This window comes from Arachis hypogaea, chromosome 18, assembly GCF_003086295.3.
Source record: "Arachis hypogaea cultivar Tifrunner chromosome 18, arahy.Tifrunner.gnm2.J5K5, whole genome shotgun sequence".
NCBI lineage: Eukaryota > Viridiplantae > Streptophyta > Magnoliopsida > Fabales > Fabaceae > Arachis > Arachis hypogaea.
In genome coordinates, this window is record NC_092053.1 from 36,770,058 (window position 1) to 36,791,637 (window position 21,580).

A 21,580-nucleotide genomic window follows, 5' to 3' on the forward strand; every position below is an offset into this window, starting at 1 on the left:
AAACTGAGGTCCGATCTGCGAGAGGGCGGTTTGCCATCCAGCTGCCCACATCTGTGGCCCCTCCACAACAATTGCAAATGGTGTGAGAATTACCAATGACAACATAGATAAACAAGCGTAGTAATTCATTCCGCTGACAGAATTTCCCTTCATTCCCTTCTTTGAAAAGATATTACGGAAAACAAATGCCAAATTTGATATCATAGCCCCCATAAAACCTGTAATAGAAAGGTCAAGAAATCCAAGTTAGAAGGGCGAAAAATTACTACTAGTCGGTAACTTATGAGAAATACATTCATGACAACATCCTCTAGAGGCATATGCACTCAAATATATAATAGCACATGTAAATTATGTTCATAGGAATACAAGAATACTATTAATCCCTTTCTTGGATATGTTAATAGGATAATCCTGCGATGTTTCCTTCTGGCCTGTGGATACCAAGTATGAGGGGAGCTAAAACAACCAAAAATCAATCATGAGGCTTCAGAACCATAAAATGATAAAATCAATATCAATGCCAGTGCAGCTTTTAACTTAATTATCAAATGATAAATAGCAATTAAGAATTTCAGTAACGAATACAAAAGAGCATTATCACAAACAGGTTCCGTGCAAAGTTCCGAAACTAATGTAAAGAGAGCAGATTGAAAAGCAATGCAATGTAAGCTTACGTCAAGTCAGTAAAATCATTTCTGATGGAACCATGAGTAGAGCAAGTCCCCTCAAACGATCTACAAGAACAAATAGCCACAAATAAAACAAAATCGATTCAGTGAGAATAAACTCCAATGTCAGCAAATTAGTTGAAACAAACAAAAACCCATCAACAGTACTTCACTTACTCCTCCACATTAGCAACTGTAACACCCTCCAGAACCTCCCTAACACTGAGCTTATGAGATGTGGAATCAGTATCTGAAGCAACTACACCACATTCAGCAACACTCTGAACCCTCTCTGTTACTGATGCTTCAGGGTCAGCGCCATCATCATCAATCTCACCCTCCTCCAACTCTCCTTCCTCTTTATCATCATCCACAATCACCACCTCGCTTGCATTCTCCTTAACACCAGCAGACCCAGAAGATGATTGATTGGAAGACATGGCAGCACTGGCATTAACATTTGCATTCGAATCAACTAAACAGATGCTATTTCATATATTCTTCCCCGGTGGATATTCAACAACTCTGTCAATCAACAATTATATAATAAAGTTACACACTAGTATCACATGAATCACATGAATCACAGAAAATATTGCATTTAGGTCAAAAAAGCTTCCGAATGCAGAAAAAATTCATCAAAATCAGAGTAAACCCATAGATTCACGAAGCACAAAAGCAGAGTATGATAAACCTAGCTAAAACTGGCGCAGAAAAATTGAGCCCTAAGGTTTATCACGAAGAACAGAATCACAAAATCAGGATATATATACCTGAAATTCGTGATGGTTACGAGAAGAACCGAGAGAGCGAGTTGTTGAGATTAGATGGAAGAGGCGCCAGAGGGAGCAGACGCGATGAGAGCGGCGGCGGAGAGAGCTCTGCGACGATGGGAGTAGACGCGACGAGAGCGGCGACAGAGGGAGCTCGTGTGACGCAAGGGATGACAGAGAGAGATCATGCGAAGCCAGCGGCGGCGAAACCGGCAGCGGCAGAAGCAGCTCGTGCGACGGAGAGAAGAAGCAACTGTACGACGGAGAGAGGAAGAAGCACATAAAGGTAGGTAGGAGTTGGCAGCTGTTTATTTGTGAATGGATTTCGGAAGAGAGGGGATAGATTAGGTCACAGTTAAAATTTTCAGACGGAAAATTTTAAATTACAGACGGATTTTCTGTCTGTAATAATTTAATAAAACACAGCGTTCTGTCTATTTAATTACAGACGGATTTTCCGTCTGTAACTATTTCTCACGAAAAAAATTAATTTTTCCGACGGAATTATCGACGGATTCTCTTTTCCGTCTGTAATTTATGCTAATTCATTTTTTTTTATTTTCTGACAAAAAATCCCTCTGAAATTCCCTCTGTATTTCAGTGGGATAAAATCCGTCGGAAATATCCGTCTGTAATAACTAGTTTTCTAGTAGTGTAGTTAGATTTCTAATTATGAATACCTTTAATTTGTGAAGAAATATTCAGTTAACTTTAACATTTTTTACACTAGAAAAGACCTAATTATAAAATTAAAAGCAATAGAATGACCCAATAAAAAAAAAGTATAGAAACTTAATTAAAAATTTGGTAAAACTATAAGAATCAACAGAATAATTAAACTTAAAAAAAACATATGTAAATATTTAATATGTATAATTTGTATTATACAACATAGTAAGTAATGTTTAAAATAAGGGTATAAATTTATTATGTATGAATATTTAATAAATTTATAATAAATATAGACTAAAATAAAAATAAGAAGTTAATCTGTTTAAAGATTAAGACGACTCAAACAAAATAAAATGATAATTTTTTTAGATTCTTTAATTTTTATAATAAAAATAATTAAATGATCTTTTTTCACTATATGAAGATTATTTAAATAAGATTTTGAAGTAAGATAAAAGACATAACTTTTAGTATATTATATAATTATATATATTAAAAAAGATATTATTTCAAATTTTCAATATCTGATTATTTTAATTTCATAAAGCATTGTCTAAATAAATCTAATAATACTAAAATTTTAAAATATATTATTAAATATTAATTTTTATATAATATAATTATTAATTTAATATATATTATAAATTATATTTTATTAATTTTTTATTATATTATATTTAATTTATTTATTTTATATTTAGTTTGATCCTTCTCTTATAAAATTTTTGATCCCACCACTGGCTACTAGGAAGGCACCATCTAGTACTTATCATTTGCCTAGCACTTCTTACTTCTTCCAGTAACTGCAAACAATGATTGCATTCCTAAATGGCCCAAGTAACCTACAAAATTAAAAAAACACACAAGAAAAAACAGTGAAAATAAAACGCAAGGGAAGGCACTAACTTGGATAGGTGAATTTGCAAACGATAGACAATGCACAAGCAACAGATGAGGAAGATGAACAATCACCAAAGAGAGAAGATGCGAAGAGAAGAAAAGAAGAAGATAGAAGAGAAAGGCAGTATTTTGAGGATACTACGGCTGGGGGCCAAAAAATAAATTTGTGGGATTTTTAAACAATGAGGCACAACTCCGCAGAAAACTGAAATAATGTGGGATTAATGAATTATTTGTTATATAAAAATACTATATATCTATGAAATACAGATCTTTTCTTAATTTGCTGCTCGAACATATTTTGAATATAACATTCATCGCGTGCTTTGTATATACATTATATATATAGTTATTTTTATGGGTTAATGTTCAAATTGGTCCTTGAAAGATTGCACGATGGTCAATTTAGTTTCCAAAAAAAATTTTAATCAAATTAATCCTCGAAAGATTTGACATCGATCACGTTTGTCCTTCTATTTATGGGTTCACAAATTCCGTTAACGGCAGTACATGTGGACCGTTAAGTAACATGTGTGTTAACAGGTGTGTACCTAATTGGAAGCTGACAAGATATGTTCTCCTTATTATGTCAAAATAATCCTTATTCCCATTTTATAAACCCTAACCCCCAAATTGAATGGAAACATTAAGGAGTGGTGTTGCAGTGGTGCAAAGACATCAACCAGGTTTAGAAGCTAGGATGCAGACCGCCGGTGGAGGACGAAGTGCTGGGTTATCACCGCGATCGATTGGTAGCTTCGGCTCTAGCTCCTCCATGCGAAAAAGGAGGATGAAGACAGAACCTGCTTCTGTGGACTGAAAACTATGATCAAGAAATCCGGAACACCAGAAAATCCAGGAAGGTTGTTTCACACTTGTCCAAGATATCGGGTTAGTTTAAATTGGTATGAACCATAGTTTCTTGAACCTCCCCCTTTCACCATTAATATGAGATTCAAATTTATCACTTCACATGTGCAGAAAGGCAGCCATTGTAACTACTTTAGTTGGGTAGATGATAATGAATATGAAGCTTTTGAAGTTACAAATGATGGGACAGAAGCAGAGTTTGAAGTTGAAAGTGATTATGAAGATTGAAAAGTGAAACTAGGTTAGAGAATGGGTAGTTTGGAAGCTGAAGTTAGAGTAGTGAAGATGTTGTTTTTTTTTTCATGTTTGTCCTAGTAATAATGCTTATATTAGTGGTTGGAGCATTTTGTGTCAAATCAGTGGGAAAGTGAAAAACTTGTAAAAGCATTGGTGATGTTGTTGTTTTGTTGGATCTTGTTAAAAGTATTGGAGAAATGTAATAGATCAGTTTGAACATTTTTGAATATCCATTAACAATCATGCAACCTGCATATTTTGACATTAGCTTAACAAATTTTTACACAATTCTAAAAACAAATGAATAAAAAATAAGTCTAAACATTTTTGCATAAGATAAATTAAGTCTAACCATATGTATTAAAATCAAAGCATTTGCATGTCCATAGAAGCATGCTAATATAGTCTTCACAATAATACCAAACCTATTAATGAAGTCTTCATAATATCAAACATAAGTTACCTAATTTTGGACTATACCAAAATATGAATAAAGTTGTACAAAATACTTCAATATGTCTATAATGCATAAAGATTCTAAAGTAGCAGCCATTTACAAAATACACAATTCAGCCCTTAATGAACAACACAACTCAAACATCGTTGTCTTTCTTCCTCGGGTGTTTGAATCCGGGAGTTGGTACAAAAGTCATGAAGCTAGCAAGTTTCTTCGCAGTAGCAGAACTGGTGCCCTTGATTGTTTCAGCTGAAATTGGAATTGTTGTAGCTGCAGCCGGTTGTGGTGAGGCTAGGATTGTTGCTTTTCCTTTTTTAACATGAAGCTTTGGAGGCCTTGCTCTAACTTTATCCTGCATTTTATCATCATGAAGGATAAAGTTAATTGACTAATCATGTTCACATTATGGAATATTATAATTTATAATAAAAGATAGATTACAAATAAAGTATTATACTTGGCTGAAAACAGATAAAGATTGAGATTCTTGTGTAACTGGAACTCCTTCTGATTGGTCAATGATCATCTTAGTGGGTGCATTTGAAGTTGCTGCTGCTGGTGCATGTTCAGCATTAGCATCAGCAGGGGCAGCAACTACTGCAAGTTGAAGTTGCATAAGCCTTGCTTGTTCAGTAGTTTCCTCTTGTTTCTTCACTTTGCACGTTCTTCTGTTGTGCCCAACTTCACCACAATACAGGCACCGTATTGGGTTATACTTTCTTTTCATCCGTGTCTTTGAACTAACAGGTTGCTCATCTTTGTCCTTTCTCCTGTTCATTGTGGGCCTACCCGGCTTGATCTTAACTGGAGGTGGAACCGGTGCTGGCGACCCTGTTTTTTCCCATAGATCTTGCCCCTTTATTGGATTCACATTGAAGCAATATATTCTTCTATATGCATCCATCGTTAACCAATCGTGGCAATACTCCTCAGGCCTCTTGTCATTCTTGTCTTGAATTGCAACGATGGCATGCATGCAGGGCATACCTTTGCATAATACGAGAAAAGCACAACAGCATAAAAATAATCTTTTAGCACAAATTTACAAATCTAAAAGAATTCACTAAATGCACAAATTTACAAATCTAACAGAATTCACAAACAGTAAAGATGCATATTTTCATTCATAATATTTCAGGATCTTAAATGCACAATATAAAATTTCAGGATCTTAAATGCATAGAGAGCGACAACATAATATAACAACATAATTTAACAACCTAAATTCAGGAGCTATGATGAGCATTCTTTATACCTGTCAGCTGCCAGAATCTACATGTGCAGGTGCGACTTTCCAAATCCACCACCATATTCGTTGGCCAGCCTTGCACTTCATACAACACCTCCTTGTCATCACCCGACCATTGAGAAACCAATTTCTTGACAGCTTTGTCATTGCCTCTAACCGGCTTTGTTGAACTGGAGTAAGAATTCCCTAATAGTATTTACAAAGTAACACAACACTGGTTCCCTTGGAGTTGGGGTAACAACTCTACCACTCCTTGTCACATTGATTCCTTCACTGGTTCTTTCTTTTTATCTCCAACAACATGCTTCTTGAAAGGCTGAGATCTTGAGGGTTGGCTGTGAGTCTTCAATAGTTGGGACTGAGCTTTTAAGGGTTGGGTAGATGACCTTGATGGCTGAGATGAGGACTTCAGGGGCTGGTTGTGAAGAACAAATTGTGTTTCAGGCTGTGATTTGGGCTGAGACATGCCTGTGATTTGGGTTGGAATTTGGGCTAACACATGGACTGTGATTTGGGCTGGGATTTTGGCTGTGGTGGTGTATTGTTGGGCATAGGCATGGGTTGTGGTTTGGGTTGGGACAGTGGCTGTGATTTGGGCCTTAAACAGTATCTCTTATTCAACTGGGAAGTATGTGTGGCATTGGGTTTACAGGTGCTCTGGTTCTCTAATATAACTAACTCATCATCATCCTCACTCATACACTCCACCATGTGTGGCTCTGAGACTCTATGCACAAAATAAATATTGATCGAATTGTGATTCCTTCTACAATCCTTCACCATTTCCAACAAATCAGCATCTACTTCTAACTTCCTCAATCCAACTTCAAGCGACATTCCGGGTACTTTCCAGCAACAACCGTCCACCTCTGAATATCCTAACTCCTTATAATATCCCTTTACAAAGAAAACATCTAGCGTATCCCCTTCAACTCTCGCTGACACCTTTGTATTGTCTGGTTCATAAATTTTTGATCCACCTTCATCATTCTTAAACTTCCCACCATGATGGAAAATAAATGTCATTGGATGATTTTCCATCTACAAATTAAAAATAGCAACAATGAATCATGAGAGTGTAGTCTGTTTTATTTTTATTTTTTAGTACAATTTATTTATGTTTCATCAACAAAATTCCAGCAACTACTTTCATCTAAAATGAACACAACAAAGAATCAAACCCTTTCTTTTACAAGAACTAAACAAAACAAAAAATTTAAGAGTAAACTACTATTTCTACCCACGAAAGTTGAAAACGCTGACATATCTACCCATAGAAAAAGAAAATTACCATTTGTACCCATGAAATATGGATTTCGCATAACAAAATTATCCAAACACTAAAAAATTACCTAAAATCCCTAAATTACCCTTATCTTCACCACCACACCACCTCCTTCACCCAATCACCTTTCTAACCCTAACTCTCTTCACCCAGCCACCACCTCCCTTTTTTCTTTCTAATCTTAAATCCCACCACCATCTCATCTCCTTTATCACTACCATCACCCCCCACCACCACTATACCTCCATCATCATCTTCTTCACATAAAGCAGCAGCAACAACAACAACAACAACAATAGAAAAAGTAAAGAGAAAAAATGGTTCTTCCTCCCTCACTGAACAGTGTCGACGACGATGGTGGCAGTGACACTCACCGACGCCGTTGTCCTCTCTTCCTTCTTTGATCTCTTGCGCGCGCTCTTCCTTCCACACCAGCGACGGACTCAATCATTGGTGGTGACAGACGCGACGGCGGCGACAGCTCCCCCTTCCTTGGTTCTGGCTCGCATCTCCTCTTCGGGCTCCCTCAACAACGGCGACAATGATGCGATAGTGGCAACGAGTCCCCACGTTGCTAGTGCGGTCTCCCTCCCCTCCTCTTCTCTTCTTCTTCCTTGAGTGGAGGTGTGTGTGTAATGTCTCCGTGTGTGAGTTTTAGAGGAAAAGGGGGTGGTGCCTGGGTGAAGGGGGTGGTGGTGGGATTTGATATTAGAAAGGGAAAGAGGGGTGGTGGCTGGGTGAAGAGGGTTAGGGTTGGAAAGGTGATTGGTTGAAGGAGGTGGTGTGGTGGTGAAGATAAGGGTAATTTAGGGATTTTAGGTAATTTTTTAGTGTTTGGATAATTTTGTTATGCGAAATCCATATTTCATGGGTACAAATGGTAATTTCCTTTTTTTATGGGTAGATATGTCAGGGTTTTTAACTTTCGTGGGTAGAAATAGTAGTTTACTCAAAATTTAATCTATCCGCACACATTGCATTCGGCCATATCAAAACAGAGAGCATCCACATTTTTTCAACATACACAATCTCTGAACTATTACAAAACCCAAGTAGCAATTACCCCCAGCACAAAAACTCTAACCCAAAATCAGCCAATATTCAAAATCATCGAATAGGATACTACACATTCATACAATAAAAAAAGGAAAAAGAAATAGAGAAGGAACTCGCCATGCGAGAGAACTTACCTCTCACCGGACACAGCGCCTACCACCGCAGAAGACTGGTGGCCTTCAGACCGTGACGAGGAGGACCAATCGCAATGCGAACGGTGATGACAAGTCATCTTAGCCTAGTTTCACTAGCCTTTTTCTTTTGTTTTCAATTGATTTTATGCACTTTCTTGAGCCATAAGTAAGCCAATTGGGTAGAATTTCATGTTTCCTTTGATTCAATCAACCATGGATAAATTAATGCAATTTCATGAGATTTTGTGCTATAATTGTCATATATTATGAAAGAATAACAATTTCATGATTTTGAGCATAGCTTTGATGTGCTTGGTTGATTGATGATAGGTGAAAAGAGCTTTGAAGAAGGTTGAAGAAAGAAAAAATGGCAAGGAGCAAGAGAGAACAAAAAGCTTGAGCAAAAGCTTGCCTCAAACTTTAGCTCAAACTTTTGGAAGAGTTGAATTCACCCTGGGCGCCACAACAGCCTGAAGGGGTATACTTCCAACAAGAATAACTTGAGCTACAAAGCTCCAAATGAGGTGATTCAAAAAGCAATGAAAAGTAGGAATCGAGAGCTTTCCAAGCATATATGGCACTACATGGTGGACACTAAAATTGAGGGAGAAAACTGCCCTGCAATGTGCATAAACGAACATGGTGGCAACCTGCAGTGAGGCCAACTGACCTCTGCACCTTCGACGGAGTATAACTCGAGCTGTAGAGCTCCAAATGATGCGCTTCAAACGGCATTGGAAAGTAGACATTCAGGGATTTCCAACAATATATAATAGTATGGGGTGGACAATGCGTTTGAGCCTCCAGAACTGGCGTTTTCGACCACGTTTGAGGCAAACTTTACCTCAAACATTGCACACCAAAGCCAGCGACCCTATCCTCTTCAAAGGAGCATAAATTGAGTTGTAGATGTCCAATTGAGGTGATTCTAATTGAGTTAGAAATCTGACATTCAGAGCTTTCCAACCATATATAATAGTCTATAGTGGGCATAAAATTGGCAACATTGACAAGAGGACAAAGTAGCACCCCAAGGCTTGATATGCAACAAGAGGGATCCACGTTTGGCTCAAAGTTTGACCTCAAACTTTGGCTCAAACGTGGATGACAGCAAAATGGCCATCTGCATGATGAGTTTGGTGAATAAGTTTGAGTCAAAGTTTGCCTCAAACTTTGACTCAAGCTTTAATGGTTCATGGCCCGGTTCACAAGTGGGTTTCTCTCCAACTCCAAGAGCAATCAACAGAGGCCATCTTCAACCCAAATCCAAAGCAAGCAAAGCCCATTATCATCACTCAAAGGCACAAGAGATAGATAAAATAGGAATTTCATTTTATTGTAATTTGTCGTTAATTTCAATTTTATTTTCATTTTGTAAAAGCCTATATAAAGGCATCAGTTTCATTTCACTAGGAAGGTTGGCTCTGATAGAGAGCATTGGAGGCGAGCCCCATTAGAGAGCTCTCTCTTAGTTTCATTTTTGTTTTGAATCTTGGGTTGAGAATTGAAGAAATTCTGTTTCAATCTCACCTTGAGAATTCTCTCTGTTTACTTGTCTGCATAATTTCAGTGAATTGTGATTTGAATCAAAACTCTCTTTACTGCTTTCATCTCTATTTCTTCTGAAATCTGTTTGCTATTGGATCAAGAAAGGGATTGAGATCTAGACTTGTTTTCTAGTCTCATTGATTTCCTGAGATCTTTGCTTGTTCTTTTAGATTTTGCAATTGAGTTGAGTTACATTTCTGTTTTGCTTCTTTAAGCAATTTTTCTTCTCTGTTGAGATCTATTGCATTTTACTACTTCCTCGGATTTATTGCTCTGCATATTTCCTTGTTTAATTGTGTATCCCAAATCCTAATTCCTTTTATTCTTCTTGCAATTAAATTTCCAGTTACTTGATCTACTGCTTTCTTTTAATTTCCAGCACCCACTCCCCTTTAATTTCATGCAATTTACATTTCTTGCAATTTAAGATTCTTGTAATTTACATTTCTTGCTCTTTAAGTTACTTGCCAATTTACATTCTGCAACTTTAAATTCATTGTCCTTTACTTTCTGTTGGTTACAATTTCACACAATTCACTTCAATGTTAGCTTGACTAAACTAATCACCCACTAAAGTTGCTTGATTCATCAATCCTCGTGGGATCGACCTCACTCACGTGAGTTTTACTACTTGATGCGACCCGGTATACTTGCCGGTGAGTTTTAGGTGTTTTGGAAATTCGTTTTTCCACAAAAACACCATCAAGTTTTTGGCGCCGTTGCCGGGGATTGATTTAGATCAACAATGATTAAGTGGGTGAAAAGTCTAGATCAAGCATTTTCTTTATTTTTGTTCTCTGTTCTAAGTTGAAACCAAGGTGTTTGAGTTATTGCCTCACTAAGAAATTCATCTCTGATATATGAATTTCAATTTTCCTTGGTGTTGTGTTTTACAAAATTCAAATGGGGTTCAACTCATCTTATGATCAAACAAATTTTATGGGATATTACCCACCATCACCAATCTCTAATGGTGGCCGGAAATATCACCAAGAGAATACACATTCTGAGCACTCCAATTCATGGAGATTTGCTTCAGAGACACAATATGAGCAAAAAAATCATATGGGATACCAACCACCACCACAAAATGATTCATATCATTATCCTCATGGTGGATGGAAGCATCACCAAAGAATGGAAGAGCATCCACCCTCACGTCCCAGTTTCTCATTTGAAAGTTCTTCATCACTTGATTATGCCTCAACACAAAGTTTCCTCCAAAATCCATACAAGTCATCCCATCAATCACACAACTCATTCCATATCCCTCAACACAACTTCACTACAACACATCCATGTCACCAAAATTACTCTCAACCTTTATCTCTTGAATTAGCAGTTGAGGATTACCTTCAATGGTCCAAAGAACCCTTAGAAAGCCAATGCCAAGCCATTGAAATACACAGAAAACTCGTGGAAAGATACACACAACCCCAATCCTAGAAAGAAACCATCCTCAAGAAGATGAATGGGCCCTTAGAGCAAACAAGGGGGAACTTAGAACCATCAAACAGTGAGGATGAAGACCAATTTGTGGGTGAGAAAGTGGAAAAACAAGAACCAAAGGTCTCTGTGTCAAGTGAAATTGTACTGAAGAATGAGGAACATGAGCCAAGGATTTTACATTCACAAGAACTAATTGAAGTGACAATAGAACACAAAGATTCCCTCCCAAAGGACTTGATGGAAAGTTATGAAGAAGGAATGGAGGAGGACAATCAAGAGAAGTCACACTCAATTGAAGCAGAGAAGTGCATAGAGGAAGGGCTCATGGAACCACTAATTCAAGAGGCTCTGGATGAAGATAAAACTCCAACAATCACACAACCACCAAGACTTGGATTCAAGAAAGTGAAGGCAATTAACAAAAGCACCGAGAAGAGGATTGTGACCAAGCTACAAAGGACAATATTCATGAAGAAAAGAAGGTCAACTACAAGCAATCCTCCCCCTGATCTAGCAAGCAAGCTCAATCAATCCATTAACAAAAGAAAGCTTGCTTAAGAGAGACCAAGACAGGGGGCAATAGCTGAATCTTCTCCCCCCTTAAGGTCATTCCTCTTAACAAACTGGAAGAAGAGGAAGAAAGTGAAGAACAACATGTCAAGCTAATGACACTAAAAGAGCACTTGTTGGGAGGTAACCTAACCGTAGGTAACATTTCTTATCTGCTTTGTTTTCGTTCTTTGTTTTGTTTAAATTCAATAAATTGGCATATGGTTACATTCTAAGTTTGGTGTTGCCTTGCAACAAATTATTTTCAATCTTTTTGGATGATTGCATCAAATTAAAAATGAAAGTGACACACCAAGATTTTAAGTTTGGTGTGCCACTCATTTTTCTATGAAATTTATTCAAGCAACACTACTTGTCTGCATAATCATAATGCCTCTGCAGTTTTATTTTCTCTTTTGACTTGACACTTTTTCATTTTACTTGCTTTAGTCATTTTTCTATCTTTACTTGCTTTCATTTAATTTGCTGTTTAACTGTTCTTGTTAATACATCACCAAGGCATCCTTATTCATGACAGATTCTTCACTTGGTGATTGTATTTAACATATAACAGTCTTTCTTTTTTTTTCATTTAGTATTAATTCAAATAATTTGACATAGGATTGCATTCTAAGTTTGGTGTTGCTATGCAACAAAATTTGCTTCCAATCTTTACAGATACTTGCATCAATTCCAAGTGAAAGTGTCACACTAAGTTTGGTGTGCCACTTATCTTTTATGCAATGTATTGTGCACACCTTCTTATCTATGCAATCATAATGTCTCTGTCTCTTGTGCCTTGATTGTTATCTGTCATTTTGCTTGCTTGAAACACATGTATTGCTAACATTTCATTGTGTGAGACACTCATGATCCATCTTAGCCCCATAGCCATTATTCTAATTGTTGCTTGAGGATGAGCAAGCATTCTGAGTTGGCAAGGGAAAGAGGAAGAATAGAGGAAAAAAGGACAACAATGACGAAAGATGAACTACAAGGTTGTAGAGTTCCTTTTCCTCTCATTTATTTCCAGCACTTAAATTGCATGATTGTCTTCATCTTTTCTGTTTACATGTGTGTATGAATAAAGCATAGCTTGAATCTTAAATTGCAACATGGTGCTGTGTCATTATGATTACCAACTTGAGTTTTGTGAATTCAAAAGCAATAAAGTATCATGATCATAAACAAACAAGGAATTAAAGAAGAATTTAGCATGTGCATAAAAGTATTGGAAAGCTAGTATGTTTGATTGTTGCTTAATTGCATTAGATTTTATTTAATTGAAGTTTTCATCTAGCACGTTTTGTGAAATCTTTTAAAATCATGAAAACCTTGAAGAAGCAAATGCAAAATAAAGCAAGAAAAGAAAAAGGGAAAGAATGAGAAAGCTGAAGGCTCTGAGTACCAATGACAATTCAATTGTTAAGTGCTTGTGGTGTTTATGTATCAAGCCAAATGCTTGAAAACAAAACACTTAGAAGTCAAGGTTAGGCTCAAAGTGCAAAAGCACTCCCTCAAAGCTCAAGGCTCTGAGCATCAATGATTAGAGAGTTAAGAAAAGAAACAAATGAGCTTAATGAAGTCCTCTAATTAAATGCTTGTGGTGCTTATGTATCAAGTGGTAATACTTGAAAACAAAGCATTTAAAAGTCGTAACTTTGTTATCAACTCATGGGGCAAAGTACCCAAAAGGAGAAGCGCAAAAAAAAATTTAAAGCTTGTTTCAAGGAAGAATTATAAGAAAAAGATTTCATAAATTGAGTTACATGAAAGCATCAATCATTTACATCTCTTCTGTAATTGTAGCATGCATTGAAAACTAGCTTACCATGAACATTGAGTTGCTATTCTTCTTACCTTGGTTTGTCAATCTTTATTGCATGATTCTTTTCTTTCTTGGGGACAAGCAAGGTTTAAGTTTGGTGTTGTGATGACAAGTCATCTTAGCCTAGTTTCACTAGCCTTTTTCTTTTGTTTTCAATTGATTTTATGCACTTTCTTGAGCCATAAGTAAGCCAATTGGGTAGAATTTCATGTTTCCTTTGATTCAATCAACCATGGATAAATTAATGCAATTTCATGAGATTTTATGCTATAATTGTCATATATTATGAAAGAATAACAATCTCATGATTTTGAGCATAGCTTTGATGTGCTTGGTTGATTGATGATAGGTGAAAAGAGCTTTGAAGAAGGTTGAAGAAAGAAGAAATGGCAAGGAGCAAGAGAGAACAAAAAGCTTGAGCAAAAGCTTGCCTCAAACTTTAGCTCAAACTTTTGGAAGAGTTGAATTCACCCTGGAGAAGAGCAAAAGCTTGCGCCAACGTTTGACCTCAAGCTTTTAGGCAAACATTGGCGCCACAACAGCCTGAAGGGGTATACTTCCAACAAGAATAACTTAAGCTACAGAGCTCCAAATGAGGTTATTCAAAAAGCAATGGAAAGTAGGAATTGAGAGCCTTCTGTTGGTTACAATTTCACACAATTCACTTCAATGTTAGCTTGACTAAACTAATCACCCACTAAAGTTGCTTGATTCATCAATCCTCGTGGGATCGACCTCACTCACGTGAGTTTTACTACTTGATGCGACCCGGTATACTTGCCGGTGAGTTTTAGGTGTTTTGGAAATTCGTTTTTCCACAAAAACACCATCAAATGGCGTCGTCGCTTGCTGTTGCTTCCACGGGTGATCAGAGTAGCGTCTTCTTGTCACTCTGTTTCGGTGACTCTTCGTTGGTTTTGGGTGAAAGGGGGGAAAAGTATAAGTGAAAGTGAAAGGGAGAAGGGGAATGAGCGACTTACTTCAGTAATATGGATTTTTGCTATACGGCATCGTTTTGGATGAAGCTAGGCGTCACTTAACGGTCCACGTGTACTATCGTTAACGGAATCTGTGAACCCATAAACAGAAGGACAAACGTGATCGATGTCAAATCTTTCGAGGATTAATTTGATTAAAAAATTTTTTTGGGGACTAAATTGACGATCGTGCAATCTTTCGGGGACTAATTTGAACATTAACCCTTATTTTTATAGAATAAAATATACTTTTTATTTATAAAATTTGATAAAAATTTTAAAAATATTTATAAATTTTATTTTATTTTAATTTTATTCTAAAAATATTTAATTTGCATCAAATATACTCTTGATAACTAATTTTTTTAAAAATTTAGAGACGAATCAACAATAATTATACAAAAATAACTTTTAATATAAATAAAACAAATATAATTGACATGTATTATTGTTGGATTTATTTTATTTTTGTTTTAAATTTAGCTGTTAAAGATATATTTAATGTAAATAAAAAAATTTAAAATAAAATAAAATTTAAAAATATTTTTTTTATATTTACTAACATATTGTTTGTATTTCACATTGCGCGTGCAAGGCATGTAAATTGATGAAATCACATTGCGCATGCATATAATGGACCCAAAATAGCTCTATGATATGATAAGAGAGATAGGAGAAGAGGGAGGGGGGCATGCTATTTCTTCAAAACCTGCTCTGTGTCCTGACACTGAACTTTCAACATTTTAATGGTCCCGGTACTCTCTGTATGTAATAATTGTTATATAGTAACTTGTTAATTGTTATTTCCTTGTACGGTAGATCCATTTTAATATGTTTTATCCTTGTATGAATGGCTGAAAACAGATATAGCTCTAAGACAAAATTGTGCTAGTTATTTGATGGGTTGAAACAAAATTGAAGAGCAGCTATAAATATACATATAAAGCATTTTTTATTAGAAAAGAGAATCATTCATAAACAACTAAAAAAAATTTATCAATTTCTTTTACAGTTAAATAATGAATTTCCAAAGCAAGGAGAATATTCATCTATAGTACAATAAGACTTGGAGTACAAAATAGTCTAACTAATTTTGATGAATTACCAAACATTCGTAACTTTAACTCTCACCTTGAAAAGTTAGTAAAATCTAATTCTTTTTTACATTAGAAACATAAATGCAAACAGGAACGTTTTGGTAACTGTTTCGATAGTTACCTGAAACGTTGATTTGGGCCTGAACGTAAAGTTCATTACTTCTTTTGAAGCAGCATCCGACTTGTTTGGTGTCAATGTGTTGTCGTCCGAATTCCTCTTGAAGTGGTGGGGTGGTACCTGCAAGAGACTCCGATGCTTAAGTTAGTAAGGACTTTACGCAGGTTTTTAGTATATTAGAACGAGAGTATACCTGATGAGTGTTAGTGAATTTATAGTAGAGATGATAACCACTTTTGTTGGAATAGTTCCACCTTTATTGATGGATTATCATTCTTTTTATCTTTGGGGAGTTCGTTAGGAACTATCTTTTAGGAAAATAGAGATAGTGGGAGAGATTGGAGGAGGCAGTTACTTATTCAGATAAGTACAAGCCGGTCCTTTTCGTTGCGTCCAACCTCTTAAAGAGGTTAGGTATTCGGTAAAGGCCATCCTTTGGGGTGGAACTTTCGTCTTTGTTGGGCCTGGCTTTTTGATTGGGTCAAGGTATGAACAGTGCCCCTGCTTGAGTCCGAGCTTTCTGGAGGTTGGGTTCAAGCATTTTGTTGCTTCAGTATTCGTCGTCGGGTACGCCGTCTTCAAGAGGTCGGGTACTCGACATGTTTTAAGTTTTTTAATGTTACTACTTTAAATGTGGTGCAAACATTGCGCGGCAAGTTTTTTGGAATCCGTGCATGGCTTTAAGACGGGCAAGAAATGTCCCTTTTTCCCCTTCTCTCTATATAAAAGGCTTCGTTGCTTCCTTATTTTTCCTTTTTTATTTCTGAAAATCGTTCTATTTGCCTTCATTATCTTCAGGAACTCTTTTCTTCCTTTGCTTCTTACTTCACAATTGCCTTTCAGTTTCAAGATTTTCTCTATTTTGGTTCCTTTGAAGATCTTATCTTGCTATATATACGGAGAGGAACGTTTGTGTTTACTGCTGTTTGGCACTCCCCTTCCTTTCTTCGTATCTTCATCAAGGTTGATACTCTTGACTCTTGGCTTCATTCGTGACTGTTCTTGGGCTTTTTGAATCTGTTTCTTGTGTTTAGGAGACATTTAGAGTAATGGCGGAGATTCTTACATTGTTGGTTTTGTTGTATCTTGAAACTCCTTTGACTGCTGCCGCGTTATCTACTAAAAAAAATCCTTTTTGAAATTGTTTTTTGTCATCTGATATGTGAATGTTTGGTTGTGTTTCTGGAATTCGGTAAAACTTGTTGGTTATGATTCTATGCGTATGATTGTTTTTTCTCAAAGCTAGATGTTAAGCTTCGTTTTTCTTATTTTGAGAGTAATGTTCCTTGGACCTGTAATGTTGCTCCGTCCTAACTTCATCCAAATTCTTAGGCTTTCATCAAAATGTACTAACTCCTATGTCAGGAGCTTGACGTCTGACCTTCTCTAAAGGTTTTCTTTTATCTCTTTGTTTTGACTAGACCTTTTGGTGCAAAATAGCTAGCTTGGCTTTCCTTCCACGCCATTAAGGTGAGAAGTTTTTTTTTTATTTTAGCAAGGATAACGTCGTAGAGGATGGAAAGATCGTACTGGCCCCCGAAGATGAGGAGGAGGAGCCTTTGCCGGACCGAAGTCTTCAAGTGCACAAGTTGGTCAGGCTTCTCAGACTCCCGAGGTCCTACACGAGGTCGTCAACGTCAAACTCCCTCCTTTGCTTCCTGGTGCCATCTTGGCTATGCCGGTTTCTGAATATGACCCGACTCAATCTGATAAGGGCAAGGATGTCGTGACTGGAGATAACCTTAACCCTTTATTGGGTCCTTCTTCGTAGTTTTATGTGAATGTGTTGAATGGCCCGTATGTATGTGTCCTTTTGATGAACAACTTTTGTTTGTATTAGTTGGTAGCTCTTCGGACATTTGATAGTTGAAGTTTAAACAACTTTTTCGACGTCATATTCAAAACAATCTTTAAAATTTGAAGACTTTTTTCTTACCTTAAATAATGTGACTAAACCCTTTGGATTTAGCTTTATATAGTTTCTTAGTTTAGTGTTATACTTTTAGCATCTTTCTGTTTCTTTGCTGAATTTGAGCAATAAGTTTGTTTATATGAATTTCCTTTTAACTTCCAACTTTGTGTAGTCAAAATTTGTTAAGTTACTTCTACACTTCGTTTTTGTTTTGCCTTATAATTGAGGTCAGTTTTTACGAGTTGTTTATATAACTTATTACATTAATTTGTACCTCGTCACTTCATCTTGCCGACCATTTTAGGTCGGGAAACAATTTTTGTGGTTTCTCGAGTTTAAATTAATGCATTTTTATAGGAAACTTTTGAAGAAGAAATGGAATTTTATTGATAAAAAAACTCCTTTAACCCGGCTAGTATGACTTTATTTGTAGCTTCAACTTGTCCATTGGCCTGAGGATGTTCCACCGATGTGAATTGATGTTTTATTTGGTTACCAAATTTCTGAAGGTTGAATCGGTAAACTGGGTCCCATTGTCTGTGGTGATGGAGTGGAAAACTCCAAATCTTGTGACGATGTTCTTGTAAAGGAACTTCCGACTTCTCTGGGTAGTGATAGTTGCTAGTGGTTCTGCTTCGATCCACTTAGTAAAGTAGTCAATCCCACTATGAGGTATTTGACTTGTCCTAGAGCTTGAAGAAATAGTCCGAGGAGATCAAGACCCCATTTTGCAAATGGCCATGGTGAGGTAACGCTAATAAGCTCTTCAAGGGGCACAACATGGAAGTTGGCATGCTTTTGGCAAGGCAGGCACTTTTTAACGAATTTGGCCGCTTCTTTTTGTAAGCTCGGCTAGAAGAAGCTGGCCCGGATCACCTTCTTGGCTAGTGATCGAGCTCGCAGGTGGTTCCCATATATGCCGTTGTGTACTTCCTCTAGGACCTCCTTTGTGTTAGAGGTCGGAACACACTTCAAGAAAGGTGTTGACATGCCCCTTTTATATAGGATATTATGGACCAATGTCAGCCTTCGAGCCTCTTTTTCATTCTCCGAGAGGATATCAAATTTAAGTAGTTGAATATATGGATCATTGATGAATCCATATTTGACAATAAATTTTGGTTTGATTTGAGTGGATTTCATCATATAAATCCAAATTCATTCACTTGAATAGCATGCTTTTATATTTTCTCCCTAAATTATGCCCAATTGTGAAAACATGCTACTTTGTACTTAATTTGATCAATTTTATTCCACTTTCATTCCATTCGATGCCTTGATGGTTTTGATGAGTGATTTCAGGTATAATAGGTTGGAATGATTTGATAAGAGTGGAAGAGAAGCATGCAATTGGGAGAAAACATGAAGAAAACAAAGGAGAAGCACACAACCATGTGTGCGTGCGCACAAGAGGAAAATTCAGCAAGTGTGCGTATGCACAACTCTCTGTGCGTACGCACAAGTACCAGCGTGACTTCATTAAAAAGCCACGTGACTCACGATTTTGAGGGCTCTTTGGCCTATTTCTGGAATGCTGAAGTTGAAATCAAAGTGCTATATGAAGGGGCAACAACACATATCAAAGGGAGCTTACTTTAGATTAGCAAAACACATAGTAAGAGTAGGAGTAGTGTAGCATACAAATTCTCTCTTAGGGTTTTAATTAGGTTTTCAATGTAGCATTTTATAATTCAATTTTGGTCTTGGATTTTGCTATCTCATTGTAAGTATTCCTTAATTTTCTCTTTTATTTCATTACTTGTTCTATACTTTCTTATATTTTAATGCACTTTATCAATACATATATAGTTTTGTAATTTTGATTTCTAGTTGGTTAATTTGATGTTTGATGGTTATTTTATATTTGTTTGAGTTATTATTGTTGATTTTGATCATTTGTGGTTCATAGTTTTTATCATTTTCACAATTTTGTCATGTTTTGTGAATATGCCTACCATGTCTTTGATGAAATGCCAAATTTAGTTATGGGATAAATTTCCACCCCTTGGCTTGGAAAAATGAGTGTATGGGACACTAGAGTCATAATGTCTGACATTTAGTGATAATTCTTGGGTTGTTAGTTGTTATTGTTTCCACTAACGTTAGCTTCTTACTAAGGTAATTAGTAAGTTAGCTAGGACTTGTGGATTAATAACAATTATGATCACTTGACTTACTCTTCGATGTTAAGGGTAGACTAAGTGAGATTAATCCATCATAATTATCATAGTTGTGATTATGGTAAGGAAGAAATTCCATAACTCATCCCAAGTCAAAGGTTTCATTTATGTTTTGAACCACTTTTCCATCAATTTTGAGCTTTACTTGTTCATATTACATATATAGTTCTTTTATTCCTTTATTAGTTTATTAATTATAATTTTGATCATTCTTTAATTCCTTTATTTTGATCGTTCTTTAATCCCTTGATTCTCGCAACCAAAATTGTGCGCTTGTTAGCACTAGTTCCTAGGGAAGACGACCCGAGGTTTTGATTACTCTCGGTTATTTGAATTAGAAATTTTAAACTTTGATTGATGGGATTAAATTACCAGTTTAGACTATACTATCGACGAAGACATTCTCTATTCTAGAGTGAAATTCCGAACCGGCACGAATCCTACACATCAATCATCCATCCTAAATTTTGATTAGATATAGCCATCACATCAGAGCTGTCATCTTTCTTTGATATTGATGGTGCCTGGAGAGTCTCCTAGATGAGGCTTCTATTGTTGTCCCCTGGCTTGGTACTAGCTAGTTGGGAGAGGGCATCTACTTGGGTGCTTGATTCCTGAATTATACGTCGGATCTTTCCTTCTGAGAATTGTGCTAGCTATTCTCGTGCTTCCTCTAAGTATTTCTTCATGTTGGGATCCTTGGCTTGATAAGTGCCATTAGTTTATGAAGTTATTACATGGGAGTCACTGAACACTATCATTTCTACCCCCACTTCTTTAGCCAGCTTCAAGCCTGCAAGCAAGGCTTCATACTCTACTTGGTTATTAGAAGCAGGAAACTTGAACCTTAGCGATAATTCTATCTAAGTTCCTTGCTCACTTTCCAGGATCATGCCTGCTCCACTACCAGCTTTATTAGATGACCCGTCTATGTATAGGATCTATGTTGTTGGGCTTCCCTAACTTTTGGTGTATTCAGCTACGAAGTCGGCAAGGTATTGAGATTTGATTGCTGTCCATGCTTCATATCTCAAGCCGAACTCGGACAGTTTCACAGTCCATTGAAGCATTCGTCCTGCCAAGTCCGTCTTTTGTAGAATGTGCTTCATTGGTTGGTTAATATGAACCTTTATAGTGTGAGCTTAAAAATAAGGTTAGATATTTCGAGAGGTAAGGATAAGAGCATACACAAAGTTTTCTATCTTTTGATAGTTTAATTCTGCTCCTTATAAGTCTTTGCTGACAAAGTAGATGATTTACTGTCTGTTCTCATCTTCTCTAATCAAGACTGAAGTTATAGCTCGGTTTGCTACTACCAGGTAGAGGACAAGCTCTTCTCCTACTATAGGTCGGGTAAGTATGGGGGGTTGACCCAGAAAGGCTTTGAAGTCTTGAAAGGCTTGCTCACATTTTGGAGTCGACTCAAATTGCTTCCCCTTTCTGAGAATCAAGTATAGGGATAGTGATTTCAATGCTAACCCTACTAGGAATCTGGATAGAGCTACCGACCTTCCATTCAATTGTGGAACTTCTTTAAGACAGCTCAGGCTCTTCATGTTTAGTATAGCTTTATAATTGTCCGCATTTGCTTCTATACCTCTTTGAGTTTTCATGAAGC

General features: G+C 36.6%; 1 protein-coding gene across 1 annotated transcript; it reads right to left on the reverse strand.

Moving 5' to 3' along the window:
* Positions 1 to 598: 598 nt before the first annotated feature.
* LOC112771231 (uncharacterized) lies at positions 599 to 1,633 on the reverse strand. Its single transcript, XM_025815907.3, has 3 exons — positions 1,445 to 1,633; positions 849 to 1,196; positions 599 to 737 (listed from the first exon to the last, which is right to left on the reverse strand). The coding sequence occupies exons 2-3, from the start codon at positions 1,109 to 1,111 to the stop codon at positions 674 to 676; spliced, it is 327 nt and encodes a 108-aa protein (XP_025671692.1). The 5' UTR covers positions 1,112 to 1,196; positions 1,445 to 1,633; the 3' UTR covers positions 599 to 673.
* Positions 1,634 to 21,580: the final 19,947 nt, after the last annotated feature.

Bases quoted from the DNA above. Each gene is read 5' to 3' on its own strand.
- LOC112771231 (XM_025815907.3), bottom strand. From the start codon at position 1,111: ATGTCTTCCAATCAATCATCTTCTGGGTCTGCTGGTGTTAAGGAGAAT. The intron at 738-848 runs GTAAGTGAAGTA...TTGTTCTTGTAG, and splicing joins ACAGTTGCTAATGTGGAGGA to ATCGTTTGAGGGGACTTGCT.